The sequence below is a fragment of the Kogia breviceps genome, chromosome 17 (assembly GCF_026419965.1).
Source record: "Kogia breviceps isolate mKogBre1 chromosome 17, mKogBre1 haplotype 1, whole genome shotgun sequence".
Lineage (NCBI taxonomy): Eukaryota > Metazoa > Chordata > Mammalia > Artiodactyla > Physeteridae > Kogia > Kogia breviceps.
Genome location: NC_081326.1, coordinates 49,153,272 through 49,178,261, shown reverse-complemented (window position 1 = coordinate 49,178,261; position 24,990 = coordinate 49,153,272). Strand labels below are relative to the sequence as shown.

At 32.9% G+C, this 24,990-nt stretch overlaps 1 protein-coding gene across 9 annotated transcripts in view; it reads right to left on the bottom strand.

The window, feature by feature from the left end:
* Positions 1-24,990, bottom strand: part of OXR1 (oxidation resistance 1) — a 502,318-nt gene that overhangs the window by 21,037 nt on the left and 456,291 nt on the right. The window contains exon 1 of one of the 9 annotated variants that reach the window (XM_059043616.2): positions 14,550-14,811. The exons of the other annotated variants lie outside the window; for them this stretch is intronic. Within the exon in view, the coding sequence (XP_058899599.1) occupies positions 14,550-14,615 (66 nt within the window). The 5' untranslated portion in view covers positions 14,616-14,811. Of the gene's footprint in view, positions 1-14,549; positions 14,812-24,990 lie in introns of those variants that run through there. 9 annotated transcript variants of the gene reach the window in all.

Sequence of the window (24,990 nt, the reverse complement as noted above, 5' to 3'; positions counted from 1 at the left end):
TCAACAAATTACAAATGTAAAGGCAGAATTAAATCTACCTATATCTATTACAAAGAGACTAATAAAAACAACAACCAGAACAGAAGCTGAAAATAGAGGAAATGTATAGTTGCTGCAAATCCCATGAATAAGAACATACTGTCCTAGAAAGAAAAGAGCTTCAGTCTAACATCAGTCTAACAGTCCTCCTTCCAGGATATTCAAGTATTTCCCCCTGAGATTACACCATAAACAAGCCAAAAACCTCCCTTCGCCCAACTGCCTTGCAGACTAAAAAAGTTATCTGTGAATGCGCAATTTTTATTTCTCACTTATGCCTTACTTTTATTCCTTAGTAAAGGAAGATGGGGTAGAAAGAAAAATGTTATTTAACAATGCCATTTATCTTTACTTTGGAATCCAAAAATATTTAAAAAAGAGGAAATTAAAGTAGAGCTGTTGTAGCTAACAAAAAAGGGCATACAACAGCATCCTGAAGTTACATAACATTCTGTTCTATATTTCATAATATATGACAAAGTTTTATCACAAAATAAGACCTGGATTATTTTAAAACTTTACTCCTTTTTCCCTTAAATTAAAACTACTGTTTTCAAAATACACTTCTGTAACTTAAATAAAATATAAAAGGAGCAAATAGAGAATCATAAATTAGGTAACTAGAAAGTAGAATTAATAGAGGGAAAAAGGATTAAATCCAGAATGAATACAAAACAGAACACATTACTGAAGTTTTCATTTGAAGAAATCTTTTATATGTAAAATTACATCCTGTTAAGTATATCTATAGATGACTCACACAGAATTTCATAAGAAAGCAGATATATTCACTGTTCTTTTAGTCAAAAAGAAACCTGTTAACTACTCAAAACCATTCAATTACAATATGTAATATACTAGCCTCATGGAATAATAAACGTAAGAAGTGAATCTCACAAAAAGGGAATAATCTTGTTTTCCCCACAGCATATCAGGGGAAAAGAACACTCATTACATAATCTTGAGATATATTAATTCACTATTGTTGTTGGAGACTTCAAAACTCCTCTACCAGTAATTTGCAAATCCGAGAGAAAATCAGTAAGGACATAGCTGAACTGAACAGTATTCTCAATTAGTTGGATCTAACTGACATGTATAAAATACTCCACCCAACAACAGCTGAATACATATTCTTCTCAAGCTCACATGGAACATTCACTCAGATAGAACACATTCTGGAACATAAAACATACCTTAACAAATATAAATCATAAAGTATGCTCTCAGACCACAATGAAATTAAACTAGAAATCAGTAACAGAGAAACAGTGTGAAAATCCCAAATTACTTTAGAACAACACAGTGCTAATTAACACATAATCATTAAAGTCTTGGGAGAAATTTAACATATTCTGAACTAAATAAAAATAAAAATATAACTTACCAAAATTTTGGGATACAGTGAAAGCAGGAATTAAGAGGAAAATTTATAGCACTGAATGCATATGTAAGAAAAGGGAAAGATCTAAAATCAATAATCTCAGCTTCCATTTTAAGAAACTAGAAAAAGAAGAGCAAATTAAATCTGAAGTCGAAGAAAAGAAATAATAGAAAAAAATCAGAGTAGAAATCAGTGAAACTGAAAATCAATAGAGAAAACTCAACAAAACCAAAAACCAGTTCTTTGGAAAGATCAATAAAATTGATAAACCTCTAGCCAGGCTAACTAAAATAAGAAAAAGAACACACAAATAAATTATATCATAAATGAAGACAGGCCATCATTATTGATAATAAAGGAAAATAAAGGAATATTATAAACAACTCTATACCTACAAATTTGAAAACCTAGATGAAATGGACCAATTCCTTGAAAGACACAAACCACTAAACTCACACAGAAGAAACAAATCATCTGAACAGCCCTATATCTACTAAATAAAATGAATTAGTAATTAATAGCCTTGCAAAACAGAAAGTACCAGGCCCAGTTCCAGCCAACTAAAATGAATTAGCTAACAATAAACATCAAGGTAACTCTATGAAAAGCTATGCAAACTTGTTGATCGCTATGACAGACATGATAATAGAAAAAAGGAAAAACTGAACAGATTTTCATTCTGGCCAATATAATTATATTGACTTTTGCAAAGCAAAAATGCATACACCACGGCAGCTGATTTTGTACTTACAAAGAAACCCAAAGTGGTATGATCTCTAGCTCTGGAGCATCTTCAGTGAATCCAGATAGATTCACTAGTGAATTCAAATAAACATTTAAGGAAGAAATTATACTAATTCTCTACAATCTCTTCCAGAAAAACAGAAGCAGAGAAAATACTTCCCAATTCATTCTACGAGGCCAGCACTACCCTAATAAAAAATAAACAAAGACATTGTAAGAAAGACAAACTACAGACCAATATCTCTCATGAACATACATGCAAAAAAACCTCAACGAAATATTACCAAATTGAATCCAACAATGTATAAAAAATCTCTCTATACAGTGACCAAGTGGGATTTAATTCCAGGTATGCAAGGGTTATGCAAGGTATTTCAACATTTGAAAATCAACTGGTATAATCCATTACACATAAATAGATGCAGAAAAAGCATTAGTCAAAATCTAACATTCACTATAAAAACTCCCAGCAACCTAGAAATAGAGGGTAACTCCTGCAACTTGATAAAGAACATCTAACGAAAAAATCCTACAATTAACATCATACATAATGGTGAATGAAATACTTTCCCACTCCTATTCAACATTGTACTGGGAGACCTAGCTAATGCAGTAAAACAAGAAAAGGAAATAAAAGGTATACAGATTGGGAAGGATGGAATAAAACTCTTAGCAGACAATATAATTGTCTATAAAGAAAATTCTAAAGAATCATCCAAAAACTACTGGAATTAATAAGCAATCACAGTAAGCTTGCAGGATACAAGGTTATATACAAAAGCCAACTGCTTTTCTATATATATCAGCAATGAGTAATTAGAATCTGAAATGTAAAACCATACTATTTATATTAGTACGGAAACAAATGAAATACATGAAGTACACAATTTTGAAGAAAGAAATCAAAGAAGATTTAAATAAATGAAGAGATGTTCCATGTTCATATATATGGATAGGAAGACAATACTGTCAAGATATCAGTTTTTCCCAACTTGGTCTACAGACTCAACACGATTCCAATAAAAATCCCACCAAGTTATTTTGTGGATATAGGCAAACTGATTATTTAAAGTTTATGTAGAAAGATCCCAATGCCAACACAATAATGAAGGAAAAGAACAAAACTGAATGACTGACACTATTCTATTTCAAGGCTTACTATAAAGTAATCAAGACTGTGATACTGGCAAAAGAACAAACAGATCAATGGAATGGAAGAGAGCACCCACATATAGACTCACACAAGTACAGTCAATTGATTTTTGACAAAGAAGCAAAGATAATGCAATGAAGAATGGATGGTCTTCTACCAAATAGTGGTGGAAAAACTGGACAACTACACACAAAAAAGTTAATGTAGACAAAGTCCTTATACTTTTCACAAAAATTAACTCAAAATGGATCATCAACCTAAATGTAAAATGCAAAACTATAAAACAACTAGAAGATAATACAGAAAAAAATCTAGGTGAAGATGGGTCTGAAGATGCACTTTTAGATAGAACACCAAAAGCATGATCCATTAAAAAAAAAACTAGTTAAGTTGGATTTCATTATAATTAAAAACATCTGCTCTGTAACAGCTTCAAGAGAATAAAAAAATAATCCACAGACTGGGAGAAAATCTTTGGAAAATACATTGCTGATAAATATGTTATCCAAAATATACAAAGAACTCTTAAAAAACAACGAGAACAAACAAAACATGAACTAAAGATCTGGACATGTAAGAATATGAAAAGATGCTCTATGTCATATGTCATCAGAAAAATGCAAACTAAAATAACAATGTGATACCACTGTGTACCTATTTAGAATGAATGAAAGCACTGACAATATTAAATGCTGGTGAGGATGTAGAGCAGAAGGAACTCTCATTCATTGTTGGTAGAGCACAAAATGGTACAGCCACTTTGGAAAACAGTTTGGCAGTTTCTGTTACAAAACTAAACATACTCTTATTATACAATCCAGCAGTCACACTCCTTGGTATTTACCTAAAAAAGTTGAAAACTTAGGTCCACATAAAATCTACACATGAATGTTTATAACAATCTTTTATTTAGTATAAGTGTCAAAACTTGAAAGTAACCAAAATGTCCTTCTACAGGTGAATAGATAAACTGTGGTACACTGAGAAAATGGAATATTAAATGTCAGCACTGAAAAGACATGAGCTATCAAGCCATGAAAAGACAGGGAGGAACCTTAAATGCATTTTACTAACTGAAAGAAGCCAATATGAAAAAGGTACATGTGATAAAATTCCAACTAGATGATACTCTGGAAAGGGCAAAACTATAGAAAGATTAAAAACATCAGTGGTTCTCAGGTGGAGGGAAGGAGGGATGAACAGATGGAGCACAGGGCATTTTGAAGGCAATGAAACTACACTGTAACATCCTGTAATGGCAGATACATGTCATTCCATAGAATGTGTAACACAAAGAATGAACCCTAATGTAAACTACAGACTTTGAGTGATAATAATGTATATTAGCTCATAAATTATAACACGTACCACATTAATACAAGATGTAAATAACAGGGGTACTGTGTTTGGAGAGAAAGGGGTATATGGGAGCTCTCTGTACTTCCCATTCAATTTTTCTGTAAATCTAAAATCTAAAATCTCTAAAAAATAAAATCTATTAATTAAAGAAAAAAGGGAAATGGCAAACACAACATTCAGGGAGGTAGTTACCAACGTGGAGGTGACATGAGATGAGATAGAGAAAGAACACATAGGATGATGATGCACTTTCATTGGTAACATTCTAGTTCTTAAGTTGGGTAGTGAATGAGTGAGTGGGAACACAAATACTCATTTTATCATTATGTCTCACAACTTACATATGTAATAAATAGGCTTTTCAACTACTAAGTCAAATAAATAAAGAAAAAAGATTCTACACTGAATATATGTGTATATGTCCTTTTTTCAATTACGTTGTGACATAATTAGTAAGCAGATGTTTTACACAATAAGGCATAAACACTAGTTAAAAAACTTCCCATGAATGTGTACTACAGGTAGGCGACATAGCTGTAGAACTCTGTCTTAATTCTGATTCTGTTTAATAGTCATTCCTACATATGCCTGAGGGACTGGTTCCAGAAACCTTCACAGAAACCAAAACCCATAGATGCTCAGGTCCCTTAGAGAAAATGGCACAGTATTTGCATATAATCTATGCATATCCTCTCCTTAAATCATCTATATATTACTTATAATACCTAATACAATGTAAATTCTATGTAAATAGTTGTCAGCATTGTGGCAACTTCAAGTTTTGCTTTTTGGAACTTTCTGGGATTTTTTTCCAAATATTGTTAATCTGTGCTTGGTTGAATCTGCGGATGCAGAACCATCGAATGCAGAACTGGTGGATAAGGAAGTCTGATTATATTAGTTTTGTGAACTTGAGCAACCGTACTTAATCTCTCAATTTCTGGTCTTTCAAATGAAAATAATAATTGTATCGTAGGCACTTTATGAGGAACAAATAATAGTATGTGTAAGATATATATAAAGTAGAAAATGATACAGCAAATGTATAAAATAAATGTTAATCCCCTTCTCCTAGTTATAGTCTGAAGATTTTGAGAGCACGTATAGCAAAGAATTTAAGGGCACAGCTTATAGCCAGAACAGAATGCCTGGATTCAAAGATTCAAACCACAGCTCTGACCTTTATTGGTCACAGTATGGCTGTTATATGCTTCTGTTTTGTAAAATGAAGGTGAAAGCAGCAATATTTCACAGGTTGAGGATTAAGTAAAAAACTCATGGTAAGTGTAAGTATAAGTAATTATTAATATTTTAATCAGTATTATAATCATTAGCTGAGGTCACTAGAAAGAGTTTTACATTTACATTTGTTCTTCTTAAAATTCTACCTGGGATAGGTGGTTTGTGACCACCTAGAGGGGTGGGATAGGGAGGGTGAGAGGGAGACACAAGAGGGAAGAGATATGGGAACATATGTATATGTATAATTGATTCACTTTGTTGTAAAGCAGAAACTAACACACCATTGTAAAGCAATTATACTCCAATAAAGATGTTAAAAAAATAAATAAAATAAATTTCATTAAAAAAAATTCTACCTGTGAGCTAATTTCTATACAGATGTAATTCATCATGTCATGTGTTTTCAAATATAAAAGCATAAAATACAGAAAAAAAAATTCACCTTGTCATATATGAGGGCCTAAAAACAAAAAAAGGAAAAGATGAGAAAATTCAGTGAAGTACTGATAGAAAAAAATGATGTTGTTATTTAATATTTTGTGACTTTAATCTGATTAAACTTATACTCTTATAAAATGAGCTTATAACCTTCACATGAATTACAATTTATTGACAGACACTAAAAAGGCAGAATATAGTATATGGGTATATCAAATATATAAACAGCTTCAAGTAAATGATGAGAGATTAAAGTTTAGGTTATTTATCAGAATAAACTCTAAAACAGCCTTTAAAAATAAAGAAAACATAGCAAGATGGCTGAGCAGAAAGACCCTGAGCACATGAGCACACCAAAATTACAACTATTTACAGAACAACTATCAGTGAAACAGACCAGAACCTATCAGAAAAGATCTTTTACAACTATAATGAAGATGAGCAGTAGGGGTGGAGTCATGGTACAGTCGAGACCATACCTCTGGTAGGTGAACCAGAAACAGAAGAATAATTATTGCAGAAGTTCTCCCCAAGGAGTCTGAGCCCCACATCAGGCTCCCAAACCCAAGGGTTCTGTGCTGGAAAGACAAGCCCCCAAAATGTTAGACTTTGAAGGCAAGTGGGGCTTCCTTTTGGGAGACCCAGAGGGTTGTAAGGAAATAGAGACTTCACTCTTAAGAGGGTGTACACACTCTGGGACTGGGGACAGAAGCAGTAATTTGAAAGGAGCCTGAGTTAGACCTGCCTGTTGATCTTGGACAGTCTCCTGGAGAGGCAGGAGGCAAAAGGAGCTTACCTTGGGGACACATACACTGGCAGAAGCCATCTTTGGGAGCTTGTTCTACCATGGGGACATTGATGCTGGCAAGTGCCATCTGGAATCTTCCCATTACCTTATTAGCACCTGAACCCAGCCCTGCCCACCAACCTATAGGTACCAGTACCAGGTGCCTCAGGCCAAGCAACTAACTGAGCAGGGACACAGCGCCACCCAAAAGCAGACAGGCCGCCTTAAGAACCCCTGAGCCCACAGCCTCCCCTTTACTACCAAAGGGCCCACCAACCAGTACACAGGCACTAGAACTGGGACCAAGGTAATGATCATGATATGATCAAAGAAATCAGGAGAAAAACGGATGAACAGAGTGAGAAATCATAAGTGTTTAACAAAGAGTTAGAAAATATAAAAGAACAACCAAATGGAGGTGAAGAATCCAGAAAGTAAAATGAAAGATACACTAGAAGGAATCAACATTAGACTAAATGACACAGAGGAATGGATAAGTGAGATGGAAGACAGAGTAGTGGAAATCACAGAATTGGAACAGAAAAAAAAGAGAAAGGATAAAAAGAAATGAGGACACTAAGTGACCTCTAGCACAACATCAAGTGTGCTAACATTCGCATTCTAGGAGTCAGAGAAGAAGAGAGAAAGGGGCAGAGAAAATACCTGAAGACATAATCATTGAAGACTTCCCTAACCTAGGAAAGGAAACAGACATCCAGGTCTAGGACACACAGAGTTCCAAACATGATCAACCCAAAGAGGACCACAGCAAGACACACTATAATTAAAATGGCAAAAATTTTAAATAAAGAGAATATTAAAGGCAGCAAGGTAAAAGCAACAACTTATATACAAGGAACTCCCATAAGACTATGAACTGAATTTTTAGTAGAAACACTGCAGGATAGAAGGAAGTGGCACGATATACTTTAAATGATGAAAGGGAAAAAGCTACAACTGAGAATAATTTACCTGGGAAGGCTCTCAATCAGATTTGATGGAGACATTAAACGTTTTACAGACAAACAAAACGTAAAACTGTTCACCAAATCAGCTTTACAAGAAATGTTAAATGGGCTTCTCTAAGTGAAAAAGAAAAGGCCACAACTGGAAACATGAAAATTACTAAAGAAAAAAGCTCATTGGTAAAGGCAAACAGGTAGTAAATCAACTGCATAAAAGCTAGTAGGAAGGTTAAAAGACAAAAGTAGTAAAACCATCTACATCCATGATAAACACTTAAGGAATACTCAAAAGAAAAAAGTGTTAAATATGTCAAAAACAGTAAACTTGAAGAGAGAAGAGTAAAAATGCAGGGTTGTTGAAATGCATTTGAAATTAAGAGAACAACAATTTAAAATAATCACATATATATATAGATTGCTCACTCGCTCTGTTTGTGTGTGTGTGTGTGTGTGTATAAAAACCTCATGGTAACCACAAACCAAAAATCTATAACAGATACACAAAAATGAGAAGGGCATCTGCACGTAACACTAAAGATAGTTATCAAATCACAAGGGAAGAGAAAAAAAGAACTGCAAAAACAATTAACAAAATGGCAGTAAGTACATACAGATCAATAATTACTTTAAATGTAAATGGAATAAATGCTCCAATCGAAAGTCATGGAGTAGTTGAATGCATACAAAAACAAGACCTGTAATATATGCTGTCTTAAGAAGTCAGACACACACAGACTGAAAATAAGGAGATAGAAAAACATACTCCATGCAAAAGGAAATCAAAAGAAAGTCAGGGTAGCACTACTTCTATCAGGCAAAATACTTTAAAACAAGGCTGTTACAAGACACAAAGAAGGGCCTTACATAATGATCAAGGGATCAATCCAGGAAAAAGATATAGCAACTGTAAATATATATGCACCCAACATAGGACCACCTAACACAGAAAATATTAACAGAAATAAAGAGAGAAACTGACAGTAACACAATAATAACAGAGGCCATTAACACCCCACTTACATCATCCAGACAGAAAATCAATAAGGAAACACTGGCCTTAAATGACACATTAGATCCAATGAAGTCAATAGATATATATGGAATACTGCATCCAAAAGCAGCAGAGTATACATTCTTTTCAAGTGCACATGAAACATTTTCCAAGATACATCACATGCTAGGCCACAAAACCAGCCTCAGTAAATTTAAGAAAATTGAAATCACATCACACATCTTATCTGACCAGAGTGATATGAGACTAGAAATCAACTACAAGAAAAAAAGTTGTAAAAAATCACAAATATATGGAGGCTAAACAATATCCTACTAAACAAACAATGGATCACTGAAGAAATCAAAAAATACCTGGAGACAAATGAAAATGAAACACAATGATCCAAAATCTATAGGATGCAAAAGCAGTTAAGAGGGAAGTATATAGCGATACAAGCTTACCTCAGGAAACAAGAAAAATCTCCAATAAGCAACCTAACCTTACACCTAAAAGAACTAGAAAAAGAACAAACAAAACACAAAGTTAGCAGAAGAAAAGAAATCATAAAGATAGAAGCAGAAATAAATGAAATGGAGACTAAAAAAAAATAGAAAAGATTAGTGAAACTAAGAGATGGTTCTTTGAAAATATAAACAAAACTGATGAACCTTTAGCCTGACTCATCAAGGAAAAAAGAGAGAAGGCCCAATTCAATAAAATCAGAAATGAAAAAGGAAGAGAAATCATAACAGATTACTACAGACAGCTATATGACAATAAAATGGACAACCTAGAAGAAATGGACAAATTCCTACAAATGTACAATCTCCCAAGCATAAACCAGGAAGAAAGAGAAAATGTGAACAGACCAAATACCAGTAATGAAACTGAATTAGTAATAAAAGTTCCCATCAAACAAAAGTCTAGGACCAGATGGCTTAACAGGTGAATTGTACCATTTAGCAAAGAGTTAACACCTATCCTTCTCAAAGTATTCCAAAACACTGCAGGGAAAAGAACACTTTTGAATTAATTCTATGAGGGCAGCATTACCCTGATACTGAAACCAAAGATATCACACACACACACACACAAAATCACAGGCCAATATCACTGATAAACATAGGTACAAAAATCCTCAACAAAATATTAGAAAACCGAATCCAACAAAACATTAAAAGGATCATACACCATGAGTAAGTGGGATTTATCCCAGGGATGAAAGGATGGCTCAATATCTGCAAATCAATCAGTATGATATACCACATTAACAAATTGAAGAATAAAAACCATATGACCATCTTGATAGATACAGAAAAAGCTTTTGACAAAATTCAACATCCATTTATTATAAAAACACTCCAGAAAGTGGGAATAGAGGGAACATACCTCAACATAATAAAGGCCATGTATGAGAAGCTCACAGCTAATATTATACTCAATGGTGAAAAGCTGAAAGCACTTCCTCTAAGATAAGGAAGACAAGGATGCCCAATCTTGCCACTTTTATTGAACACAGTACTGGAAATCTTAACTATAGCAATTAAACAAGGGGAAAAAAAAGAGATACAAATTGGAAAGGAAGAAGTAAAACTGTCACTATTTGCTGAAGGTAGATACTATACATAGAAAATCCTTAAGATGCCAACAAAAGACTACTATAGATCATCAATGAATTTGGTAAAGTTGCAGAATACTAAATTAATATACAGAAATCTATTTCATTTCTATACACCAACAACAAGCTATCAGAAAGAGAAATTAAGGAAACAATCTCATTTACCATCACATCAAAAATAATAAAATACCTATGAATAAACTTACCTAAGGAGGTAACGGTCCTATACTTGAAAAACTGTAGTACACTGATGAAAGAAATTGAAGAAGACACAAACAGATGGAATGATACAGTGTTCATGGACTGAAAGATTAATACTGTTAAAATGACTATACTACCCAAGGCAATCTACAGATTCAATGCAATTCCTATCAAAATTCCAATGGCATTTTTCAGAGAACTAGAACAAATATTTTAAAAATTTGTATGGAAACACCAAAGACCCCAAATAGCCAAAACAATCTTGAGAAGACAGTCTCTTCAATAAATGGTACTGGGAAAACTAGATATCTGCATGTAAAAGAATGAAATTAGAACATTTTCTCACACCATATACAAAAATAAACTCAAAATGGATTAAAGAACTAAATATAAGACCAGAAACCATAAAATTACTAGAAGAAAACTACTAGGCAGAACACTATTTGACATAAACCTTAGCATTATTTTTTTGGATCCGTCTCCTCAGGCAAAGGAAACAAAGCAAAAATAAACACACAGGACCTAACTAAACTTAAAGTTTTGGCACAGCAGAGGAAACCATTGACAAAACGAAGACAGCCTACTGAATGGGAGAAAACACTTGCTAATAATATGACTGGTAAGTGGTTAATATCCAAAATACATGAACAGCTCATATAACTCAGTATCAAAAAACCAAAAAACCCAATTAAAATATGGACAGAAGTCCAGAATAGAGATTTTTCCACAGAAGACCTAGAGATGCCCAACAGGCACATGAGAAGATGCTCAACATTGCTAATCATCAGGGAAATGCAAGTCAAAATCACAATGAGATATCACCTCACACCTGTCAAAATGGGTATCGTCAAAAAGAACACAAATTAACAAATGCTGGTGAGGATGTGGAGAAAAGGGAACCCTGGCACACTTTTGGTGGGAATACAAATTGGTGCAGCCATTGTGGAAAACAGAATGGAGGTTCCTCAGAGAACTAAAAAGAGAACTGCAATTCTATTCTGGGTATATACCCAAAGAAAACAAAAACACTTAAGAAAAGATATATGCACTCCAATTTTCCTAACAGCATTATTTACAATTAAGCCAAGATATGGAAGTTACCTAAGTGTCCATTAACAGATGAATGCCTAAATATGTGGTGTATATACATATACAACAGACTACTACTCAGCCATAAAAAACAAAAAAAATTTTGCCATTTGCAACAACATGGATGAACCTAGAGGGTATTGTGCTTAGTGAAATAAATTAGAGATAAACGAATACTGTATGTTATCACTTATAGGTGGAATCTAAAAAATAAACTGGTGAATATAATAAAAAAGAAACAGACTCACAGATCTAGAGAACAAACTAATGGTTATCAGTGGAAAGAGGTGATACAGGAGTAGGGGTTTAAGATGCAGAAACTACTATGTATAAAATAAATAGGCTACAAGTATATACCGTACAGCACAGGGAACATAGCTGGTATTTTATAATAATTATCAATGGATTATAATCTACAAAAATTTTTGAATCACTATGTTGTACACCTGAAAATAATATAATACTGTAAATCAACTATACCTCAATAAAAAATGTATAAGGAAAAGATAAAGTTGTTTCATCAACATCGTTCTCACCCAAGCTAAATGGCAAAGGTTTAACTTTCTTCCATATATTTTGGAGCATATTCTAACTATTAGTCTTATTAGTTATTATCTTTGAGACTTTAATTCATTTACAAAATGAAAATAATCTATCTTTGGCTAACACACAGTTACTGAGCATTTAGAAAACTGTCCTAGTTTACATAAATATATGGCCGTATCAATACTAGCTATAAGACTATTTATTACTTAAGTAGTACCATTCTACTAATCAGTTGAGTAAAGTTATGAAGAACTGTAAAAGTTACAAAATACGAAGTCCAAAAATGAGAAATGTTATTTGTTCTAAAATATTTGTTATACTCCTAGAAAAATTATTTTTTATTTTCAGTTTTAAAGTGGAAGAGCTCCCTCTCTGGCAGAATCTTAGAGGAAATTTCAATCTACAAAACAAGTAAAAGAACTGCTATCATTTTAATCCATATTTTCTTAAGCCTTTCTCCTACCCTACAGCTTCTAGGATTTCTACTCCAAAGCAAGGAAAACGGCTAGAAAACTGGGACTTGAGCTTGTCTACACACCAAAACACATCATAATGTATTGTACTATTTTATAAAATGTTCAAAGACATCCTGGCGATGTAATGAATATGCTAGGGTCTAGCTATCTCTGTGCTCCATGACAACTTGGTTCAGTAAACCACTCCATATGAATTTTCACCTTTAAAATGGGAAGTAATACTACTGACTTTGCAAGGTTATTGTGAAGGTTAAGTGAAACAACATATATAAACTCTGTGCGCAGAGCTGAGGACCAGTGAGAAGCATGCTCTCATATCTGAAAAAAAATCACATAACAGCTTCCTATGAGGTTAAAAAGGAATTGGTGACTGTAAGTGTGTGATGTACATTATAATGACCTATAAAGTTCAAAATATCCACATTTTGCCTGTATTTGTAATAAATTAAACTATATTACAGTATTAGCAAACTAATGATAAATGTTAATTCAAACTGCAAATCAAAAAACTACATGCATAGCATCACTGTTCTTGGTTTAAAAAAAAAAAGCTATGTTAATTGGCTAATCTGATAATCTGATAAGAATTTTAACATATCCAATCATTTCAGATGCCTAAACCCCTCTGTGCTGATGTTTCATGAACAAAAACTTGAAATCGTTCAACTTAAAAATAAAAAGACCTAACAAAGTACTCTAGAGCCAAATTACAATACCACCAATGGAAATCATTTTGGTATTTTTACATGTTTAACTTAATTAAGGGTGGCAAGCTGCTTTGGGGGCATCTTCCAAAGTCACTCCCGGTTCTAAGTATATATCTAGTCTCATTTAAATCATCTATAATCTCAGTAAAAATAACATTAATATTCATAAGGCAAGATATAATCTTAAATTACCAAAGAAAAAACAACTGGCAATACATTTTCTAATAAATAATGCATACATACTTAAAAATATCTAGGATTCTTGAAATAGTAAGGTTGAATAAGATATTTCTTTATTAGAATATCATTTAAAGTTCTGTATTAGGCAACAAAGCTTGAAACTTTTTGGATAGCTTAAGAAAGACTCTTCTTGGATTGCTAAAGTAATAGTCTTAAAACACAAAATTATAAATGTATTTAGTCTGGGATCCAGTCAATAAAAATTAAAGTTAATTCACTAAGATAGTTCTACTAAATTTATTTTTAAGCAAAAGAAAAATTCCAAATATTTTCCTACAAAGTTAAATTAAAAATTAAGGCAGGAATAAAGGTTTGATAACTTCCTGTTGATGAAGAACAGGAAAACCAAAACACTTTCACAAACCAAAATTACAGTCCCTTATTCATTTCCTTTTTGAAGATATTTATAATTAGCAGAAATAGCTTAAATTAAGGTATGCGTTTATAATCATACAATTTTGTATTCTATAAATATTCTCTATAAACTTTTAAATTATACAATTTTGCAGAATGTCACCATAAAAAGACTAATAAATATAGAAATTGAAATCATCGACTAAGATTTACCAGAGTATATTTTTGATTAATTGGTTGATGCCTTCTCCCTTTTTTCCCATACCAGAGACGAGACATTTCCTTTCCAGGGCAAATTAAGTTACATCAAATCTCCTAAGAACTGTTTTAAAAAGCATTCTTCCTCTGTCAAAAATACATTTCTAGCACAAGAGCCCTACTACAGTGACAAAACAGTTTGCTGGAGACAAAGATTTGATTGACAAGACAGAGAGCTAATCACTAAGTAGCATCCATTGCAAAGATAGTCCTGAGTGGAGACTGTAAAGCTGGGGAGGGAAGAGAGGATTTCCCATGTTCAAGTTTGGTTGCACTGTACCCAAATGTGCAGAGAAAGGACTCAAAAGCTTAAAGATACAGAGCATGTATTTCCAAATACCAATATACAAGAAATATACTAAAAATAACCCAGTCATAAAAAAGTAATCAGTACAGTTTCCAGAGTCCCTCCCAAAGTACACAAATGATTTCAATTAACATTTTACTATTTGCTCATACAGTCATAAAATTCTGTTCCTCATTTACATCTAAGAGTCCTATAAAATTTCATCTTACATGTATTTTTTAAGCAGTAAAACATCCTTTGAGGACCCTTCAATCCTCAAACTTTTAGAATGACTATGTAAAAATGAAGCCAATCTACTACAAATAAATCCTATACAGATACTCAGTGTGACCTGAAAATTCCTTTTAGTATTAACACAGTCCATTTTTAAACTGCATTTTCTAACATCTAGTTTCTTGAAAAAGTACTTATATTTACTATGCCTATGTATATACTTCACTAACCAGGGGTATCCTGAATATAAGTGAATTTTTAAGATTAAATATTATTATGACTATAAACTATAATTACCTAGATTACCTCAATTTTAACTAGAATATCAATGCCATATGATACACTGAATATTTCTTCCATTTTAAGCTAAGACTGCTCCTTCCCCTTTACCTTGTTGTGTGTACACACAAAGCTGTGCACACAATGCCACCCTTCACACACACACAGCTACCTTGCTAGTAGACACAACGCTGCACCATACCCACACACCCCCATCTCCTTCCTGCACATTCCAGCATGTGCATGCACAAGACACAGCACACCCCCTGATGAATATCCACCCTGCCATGCCACTCATACCAGTCACCCCCCTAACTCCCCCACCAGCTCCACCACACTTACCCTAAGATCTCTCTCCCACAGTCCCTCGTAGGCACACTATACCCATCTCCACACCAGCTTTACAATACAGGGTTCAATTATATACATAGAGAACTGTGGTCGCCAACCCCCATCCCTGCACTCCCTCTGCACACACCAACAGCATTCAATAATTTGGTGGTGGTGGGGTGCTCTTTTGAAAACCTATCATTACTTCCAGCCGGATTTTCTAGAATTAGAAATATTAAACGCATACTAAAATGTGGTTTAAATGAGATTTTAAAAAATATACACACATGCACCATGTATAGGATAGCTTATTTCATTGGTTGTCTTACTCAGCATACATCTCCACACCTTCTTCCTAATACAGTTTTGATTTTGCTAAGGTATGTTTTCATCCATGTGTTTCTGAGAAGGCTGGCTCCATGCCTAGAAAGGATGGGTTCTTAAAGATCTAACCCAGTGGCTCTCAAATTTTAGCCTACACCAGAATCACTTGGAACATTTGTTAAAACAGAATACTGGGCTTCAAAACCAGTTTCTGATAAGTAGACTGCAATGGAGCCTGAGAATGTGTATTTAAAAATTTTTTTTGTTGTTGTTGTTGGCTGCGCTGTGGCTTGTGGTATTTTAGTTCCCTGAGCAGGGATCGAACCTGGGCCCTTGGCAGTGAGAGCGCAGAGTCCCAATCACTGGACCGTCAGGGAATTCCCTGTACTTTTAAAACAAATTCATAGATACTATTGCTGCTGGTCATGGTCTGGGGACCACACTTTGAAAAACAACTAAACTACAATGAGATATCACTTCACACCGGTGAGAATGGCTATTATCAAAAAGACAAGATATAACAAGCACTGGCGAGAATATGGAGAAAAGGGAAACCCTTCTGCACTACTGGTGGGATTGGAAATAGGTATAGCTACCATGGAAAACAGTATATTTTTTGAGGTTCCCCCCCAAATTAAAAATAGAACTACCATATGATCTAGCAATTCCACTCCTGAGTATTTACCTGAAGAATGAAAACACAAATTTTAAAAGATACATGAACTGCCATGTTCACTGCAACATTATTTACAATAGCCAAGATATGGGAACAACCTAAGTGTCCATCAATGGATAAATGGATGAATAAAATGTGGTATATATACACAGTGGAATACTACATAGGCAAAAAAAGGGAAAAGGCTGAAATCTTGCCATCTGAGACAACATGGATGGACTCTGAGTTCATCAGCTAAGTGAAATAAGTCAGACAGAGAAAGACAAATATCATATGACCTCATTTATATGTGGAATTTAAAACAACAACAAAAAATGAAGCTCACAAATACAGGAAACAGATTGGTGGCTGCCAGGGGTGGGGTGGGGTGTGGCATTGGGGAGGGCAAAATGAGTGAAGGGGGGTTCAAAGGTACAAACCTCCAATTATAAAATAAGTCATGAGGATATAATATATAGCATGGTGAATATAGTTAATAATACTGCATTACATATTTGAAAGTTGCTAAGAGAATAAATAGATCTTAAAAGTCTTTGTCACAAAAAAGATTAACTAGACTTACAGTGGTGATCATTTCACAGTATATACAAATATCAAATCATAATGCTGTACACCTGAAACTAATGTTATATGTTATTTATACCTCAATTGAAAAAGAAAAATCAACTGGTCTAAGCTTTTTTAAGTGTGATTTTCTGTTTCTTGAAGCCAAATACTTCCATTTAATAAATACAATACCTACCTAGCAGACATAAAATGAGCTCAGTAAATCTCCTTCTTGCCCTTTCTTTTTTCATAATACTCAGAAAACATAATGCTAGGTCATTTAAATTTGTCTAGATACCCCAGGGCTTGAAGCAGATGTCAATTTAGCATTAAAAATGTAAAATGACAGGCTATAAAATGAAGCACTTTTAAAAACATAACCAGCTTAAGGTTGAACATAATCTGTTCTCATAATTCACATATTCAACTTAATGTTTTTTCCTTTACTTTCTTTATCAGGGCTGAAATTACTGAATTACCTTATATCTGATATCCCCTAAGTTGGGAGTGGTCTACTAGAAGCAATAATACATTATCTACCCTACTCAATATTTAAAGTAATATTTTAATTTTTAAAATCATAAAGTAGTCTGTCATTTATTCATCCCTTCTCACAATATCAATTAGACATTTTGTGCTTTAATAGAAATTTTATAGTCTGTAGCTTTTGGCTAGTAACTGAGATAGATTATTAATAGGGAAAGCAAAGCATTGGTTCAATACTTTCCTGAGGTAGTTAACATCAGTAATAGTCAAAACAGACCATAATGACTCCTGGGTGCTAAATGCTAATATGAAAAAACATAATAGCCTAGAACTAGAGACCTACTCTACAGCACAGTGCCTATAATAATACTGTACTATATACTTGAAAATTTGCTAAGAAGGTAAATCTTATGTTAAGTGTTCTTATTACAAAATAATAACTATAAAGAGGTGAGAAGAAACTTCTGAAGATGATGAATGTTTACAGCATAGACTGTGGTTATGGTTGCATGGATATTATACTCGTCTCCAAACTCATCATATATATTAAATACACACAGCTTTTTGTATATCAATCATACCTCAATAAAGAGGTTTAAAAATACTCAATATAGAAATATGATATACGACAATTTGTATTAACTCATAAATTATAATTGTTTTTAATGCTTTTGATTTATGAATTTTTCAGATTTACTAAATTTCTTTGGCATTATGATTTGTAATCCTATGTGATTAGATCAATGTAAAAAAAAGTATATTCTTCTTTAATTGCTTTTATCTGAGAAATTGACCTCTACTTAGTAACTTAGAGATAGAGACTACTTTCATTTTGAACAAAATCAATTCTGTACGGATTTTGCAGGCTAGGCTAAGAGATCAGGAATTTTGTTTTATATATTGACTCAATTTTAATTTTGGCATTATTTGTGCTTTAATTTAAAAAACAAAACAAAAAAACAACCCATGTGTTTAAGAAAATGAACACCAGAATAAATACTCATTGTTTGCCAACTTAAGAAGTAAAACATTAACCAAACAATTGAAGCCTCCTGATACTGGTGCTTCTTAGAAGTTGCAGCAATACCAAACTGTTAGTCTTCTCTGAGAAACCTAATAAACAACCATGGCAATAACTCTACATAATTAGTGGCAACTAAGAAAACAGAACTGATTCCACATGATGATTACCACATCCTAGTGGAAAACTAAATCAATAAGGATATAATATGATAAATTTTATAGCCTAAATTGCTAAGATTAGGTTAAATATATTAAATTTATATAATTAAAATGGAGAACACTAAAAATTAATGTAAAAATGGGAAGATCCTATAAATGATTTACAAAATTATGCCAGAAAGCAGATTCTAAAATACTTGGAATAACTACAAAACCTTTGTACAGGTTTATTTAATAAGAAGCCGATATATTTACATTTACACTTTCACTTAAATGAAAGCTTTGATTATTTGAGAAAATGTGAGTAATATCAAGCACCTAAAAATGAACAAGTCATATCAGAAACCAAACACTGAACGGAACATATTTTTATCAATACTTTGGCAAGTGTAAGAAGTAAGAAGTAAACCAGAGTAATCTTCTAATATCAATCATTGCTTTTAAAAATGAAAAGCACTAATATGTTATATAATTTACTATGGGCATATAATTTTAGTAAATCCATATTTTAAAATTTAATGAACAAGGATAAACCTGGGGATACAATCTTAGTAAACTTGTATTTTAAAATTTAACCAACAAACGTAAGCCTGGGAGGTAAACTTTTAAATAAATCAATTAAAGCTAATTTAATAAAGTCAATTTCTTAGTTGTTTTGACCACTGGATGTTTTAATTAGTAGGTCTGGAGTATGAGAGATACTGCACTACAAATGGTATAAAATTAACTTTAGAGATGAAAAAAAATTGAAAACTTTTTCTGCCAGCTCTTATCCCAAAAGGAGTGGAATGTCAACCCAAAGGAAGTGGTACAACAAGCAATTTTAAGTTTAAAAGTTCTACTTTTGAGGCATGTCATCAAGCAGCAAGACTGGTACACTCAACACATGTGACAAGCTGAAACCTAAAACTCTCAGAGGATTCTAGTAGAGTGCCTATTGAAGTTGGTATTTGGGGTCAAGGGTAATAAAGCCTGAGGGGTGCAGTTATGTGCCATGGTACCTGGTGATAGGATAAAACTGATCTGTATTACTATAGCATCATTTTTATTTCATGATAAGAATTTTAAAAGCTTTTTAGGTACAGCAGATAAATTAAGAAGATAAATCCAAAATTCACATGAACCTTAAAAATAAAACAGCCTTCAAAGATAATTCAGGCTTACTGTGGTAGGCACTGCTTTAGACTACACCATTGGACACTTGGGTACTTGTCAAGTGCATCAAACTTTAAAGCGCATTTGACAGATAAGTTCAAGAGGCATAGATCAATGAAAAAAAAAGTATGGAAGCCCTGGTATATTTCTTGATTTCCCTTTCCTTGTAGTGTCTCTGAGTACATAAGGTGATAGGAGTCCTTTGGTATGTAAGGGAGCTATGCCTGAAGTAACTATGTCAGGATTGCTACTACTGATAAATCTTTTTAAAAATCAAAGCATAAAATGATTAAAGAAACAAGGGGAATATTTTGAAAATGTTTTATACATTGTAACTTGCATGACAGACACTTGAAAATTAAAGTATTTTATGACCAATATAGTCTGAAAGTATCTTTTGTCTTAGCATTATATATGTTTAACACAACACCCAAAGTGGTGGCTTGGGGTAGTACAGTAGTTATTCCACCTCTACTGTACAATGTAATCACCTGAGGAGCTTTAAAAGAATACTGATAAGTAGGTCCCACCCCAGGGGTTCTGATTTAATTGCTCTGAGGTGACCCTGAGTATTAAGATTTTTGAAAGCTCCCCCAGATGATTCAAAGGTTCTGCCTAGGTTGAGAACTTGGTGTGGTAGAAGAGTATAGTCTCTGAATTACAGATGAACCACTTTTGAGGATTTTAGCTAAAATTAAGCTTAAGAAACAAGCTTAGAGAAATTATCTGTAAAATAAAAATAATAGTCTATGATTAAGCGGGTTACACTAGATCTAAATATTGATTTATAGGAAATCCAAGGCAGAAGAACATGTCAGTAAGACTGTGGGGATGTGATCAGCAAAATCCAGACTATGGGACATTCTACAGGAAAAATATGATTTCTTAAAAGCTAAAATTACAAGGTAAAAAAGCAAAGCAAGGCAAACAAATGGAGGGAGAACCTACATCTACAGAGAATTAAGAGACGTATTAACTAATCGAAACATCTAAACCTTAGTTGGATGCCGATTCAAACAGCAAACAGTAAAAATACATTCATATTACATGTATTTTAAACATTTTTTATCATATTTGAAGAAATGTGAACTGAGGAAAAGGAAGGATTACAGATAAAATAAGTTGAGAAAGCTGAGTGGCACATGCACATTCACTATACTATTAATTTCTATATTTATGTATTATTAATCAAATCAAAGCACAATGATCAGCAAACAGTAGGGGTCAAAATAGGCATCTTTTGCCACATTTACCTGACACTGCTGAAATGCCATTAGTGTATTTTCCTTTTCAGTGAACATCCATAAAAACACTCCCCATCAAAAAGCAAGTAATATTTCTCACAAAACTGCAAAGGCCCACATAACACATTATCCTCAGTAAACATGCTCTACTGACTTCTTGCACTGAATACTGGCAGAAACCAGAAGACTCTACAATTGTTCCTTCTCAGTCACAAGGTAGGGTTATTAAACTACCAACAGCAGAAGAATTCATAATTAAGAAACTCAAGACAGTATGGTTAAAAAAGAAACAATGTTGAGGTAAGCTGATGTTTTATGCTAACTATATTTATATTGACTAATGACTAAACTAGAACAATAAAGAGTACATATTAAATAACATTAATCTGTTACACATCTTGAGTTACATGTATAGTATTTCTAGATTCTTTCTCCCAATATTCAGGAATCTTAGTTCTAATGTATCTTAAGGGGTTCTTACTCCTGACAATCTTAAATTTTAGCTATCTTTTCTCTTTGCTAGTAAAGGTAGGTTTCTGCTGCTCTCACTTCCCTCTGGAATTCACTGTACAAATCTCTAATACTGCTCTCATCTTCTTCCTTTTCTCATCATTTCTAATTCTTGAATTCCAACCTTTTCTAATTATCTTCAGTAGAACTTTCAATTTGCACATTTGGAATCTGAAATTGTTTCAAATATTATAGAATTTTTCTTGCTACAAAAGGGTGCACATTTTAGTAATCTGGGGTGCCAAAGTTAATGAATCCTTTTAGGGTAATGATGAGGATAGTGTAAGATCAAAGAAGAGTTACTAAAGTCAAACAGAAGTACCAGGGAAAATAATCCCGGTAGAGGATTAAAAAGGAAGATAATAATAATAAATAATATTTAATTATATTTAAATATTAATATCTGATAATAAATTTTCATATCATAGTATATAGAAAAAATATGTTCTTATTAATGTGCACTGGAAGGAAGAACAAAGACAAATGTATTAAACTTACAAAGGTATGTTTCTTTAAATTCACTAAGAGAAAGAACTTTCTAACAGAACTCCTAAACTGAAAAGTACTGCCCTTTGAGGTAGTAAGTTTCTTATCACTAAATATATTACAGCAGAACCAAGAACAGTGTAAAATGTAAAATGAGAGAGGCTGAACTGTCAGTTAATTCCAACTTCCAGAGTCTATGGCTTTATGACAAAATATTTACTACAAGTGACATAAGAACTTATTTTAGGATACAGATCAATTTTTAATAAATACAAGTTTCATTATTTATTTTAATCTATGTCCAAATTTATTCATTAATGCTGTAAGTATTTATCGAGGGTGAATTATATGCCTGTACTGTTCTTAGCTCTGCAGATAGTGTATGGAACCCATAAAACCCTGCCCTCATGCCTCTTACAGAGGTAGGGGGACAGGAAGGAAACAGAAGACAAGTAGTAGAGGAGGTGAGTTTACCATATGCAAAAGTTTCCCCAATGTATAAATTTCATGTTAGCATGAAATAAATTCATAATAAATTCATCTTAAATTCTAAGTCACCTCTTCTCTGGCCGCAGGTAGAAATTCTGAATTACTCTTACTTTATATATGTCTCTAGTCAAATTCCTTTTTTAAAAAAATCCTTTTAACATTTAAAATACTTTTTATGTCATTTTACATTTCTTCAAACCCATAGAATGTACAACACCAAGAGTGAGCCCTAAGGTGAACAACAGACTTTTGATGGAAAAAAAAAAAAGCAACAACTACTTTTTAGGTACTTAGTAGCTATCAGGCACTAGACCAACACTATACAAGAGAAATACAATGCAAGACATATGCAATTACAAATTTTCTAGTGGACACATGAAAAAAGGAAAAAAAAAAGTTAAATCAATTTTAATATATTTACTTCACCCAATATATCCAAAATATTATCATTTCAACATAATCAATATAAAAATTAATGATATCTTACTTTTTTTCCTTTCAATTCTAAATCTTTAAAATCCAGTATATATTTTATATTTACAGATTATCTCTATTTGGACTAGCCACATTTCAAGTGCTCTACAGCTACAAGTGGCTAGGGGCTGTTCTTTCTATAGGAATTAGTATATTTAACTGCATCTCAATGCAGACACCTAATTTCATAGGAAATACCTGAACTTACTTAGATCATATTTAGATTTCATGGAATTTATAGTTGAAAGAATAGATTCATATATCCAAGTTGTTCCAAACATATTTAAACATCATCCAATACTGAATCAAGTATTGGTTTTTACATTTAAATTAATTAAAAGTAAATAGAACTAAAACTTCAATTCCTTAGTTGCATTAGCCACGTTTTAAGTACTCGATAGCCACATGTCACTAGTGGCTACTATATTAGTGCAACAAAATGTTTCTAGACAATGCAGCAAAAAAAGTTTTTAAAATTAAATTTTTTATCATCCATCTTCTTTTTATTTGAATCAATTCTAGTTGAAAACAAGTGAGGAGACTTTTTTTTCCTTAGAAATCATAACCTGCAGAGTCTTCCACAAGAATTGAGGCAGTTCCTTTGAATCAAAATGTCAATACTCAAAAAAAACAATAATAAAAGTCTATTATTTCCAAAGTTAAGTATTCCAATCCCAAAGGAGAGAAAACTCTCAACTCCCTTACTTGATTGAAAATATTGCCATCCACCTTGCCACCTAAGTTAGAAACTTCACCATTACCTAATTGTCACTAAATCCTGTCTTATTAGCTAGGTAATACCTTTAAAAAAAACTTTATTTTATCCCCTTCCACTCTACCTTCTATTGTTACTACGTTTGATCACCTGGGCTATTTTAAAAGTATCCTAAAGCTAATTTTAAATACATAGGGATTATTTTGTACATGTGAACACCCATGTAAATCATCACCAAGAATAAAATACAGACCATCTCCAGTACTCTGCATAAAGTTCCCTCCTGCCCCTAGCCAAGCCCTAAACTCCCAGAAACAGGTAGTCTGGTGGACTTTTGCCTAGTTTTGCCCTTATGAATTTTATATAAATGGAATTATGCAGTGATACAGTCTTTTATGTCTGGCTTGGCTTCTTCTATTAAACTATTATCTTTGAGACTCATCCATGTTGTTGTTACCGATAGAACCTTTTTATTGCTATATTATTTGGAATTATATAAATATTCTGAAAATTATTTATCCAATCTCCTGCTGATAGGCATTCAGGTTGTTTCCAGTTTGCAGCTATTGTGAATAAAGCTGGTAAGAAGATTAATAATGTTGGTTTTGTCCATTATGTTGTAGTCACAGTAGAAACTGATGCTGTATATACCACACAGAATGGACTTAGGCACATACAAAATCTGGTTTGCATTTTAAACAAAAGACATGCCATGTATACCTTCAATCATTATACATGTTAAGCACATACACAATACATTCATCACATAAACAACTGCAAACATTAGCACCACATGGATAACAAAATTTGATTCAGTTTATTATCTGAATAATTATAAAAATAATAAAAAACATTTTAGCATCTGCTTTGTATTTTCTAATGCACGAAGAGATTAATTCAGGCAACCATAACAAGAGATAAACCGGATACTGTCATCCTATCAATCCCACAAGACAAAGCATGTAAAAACATAATATGTA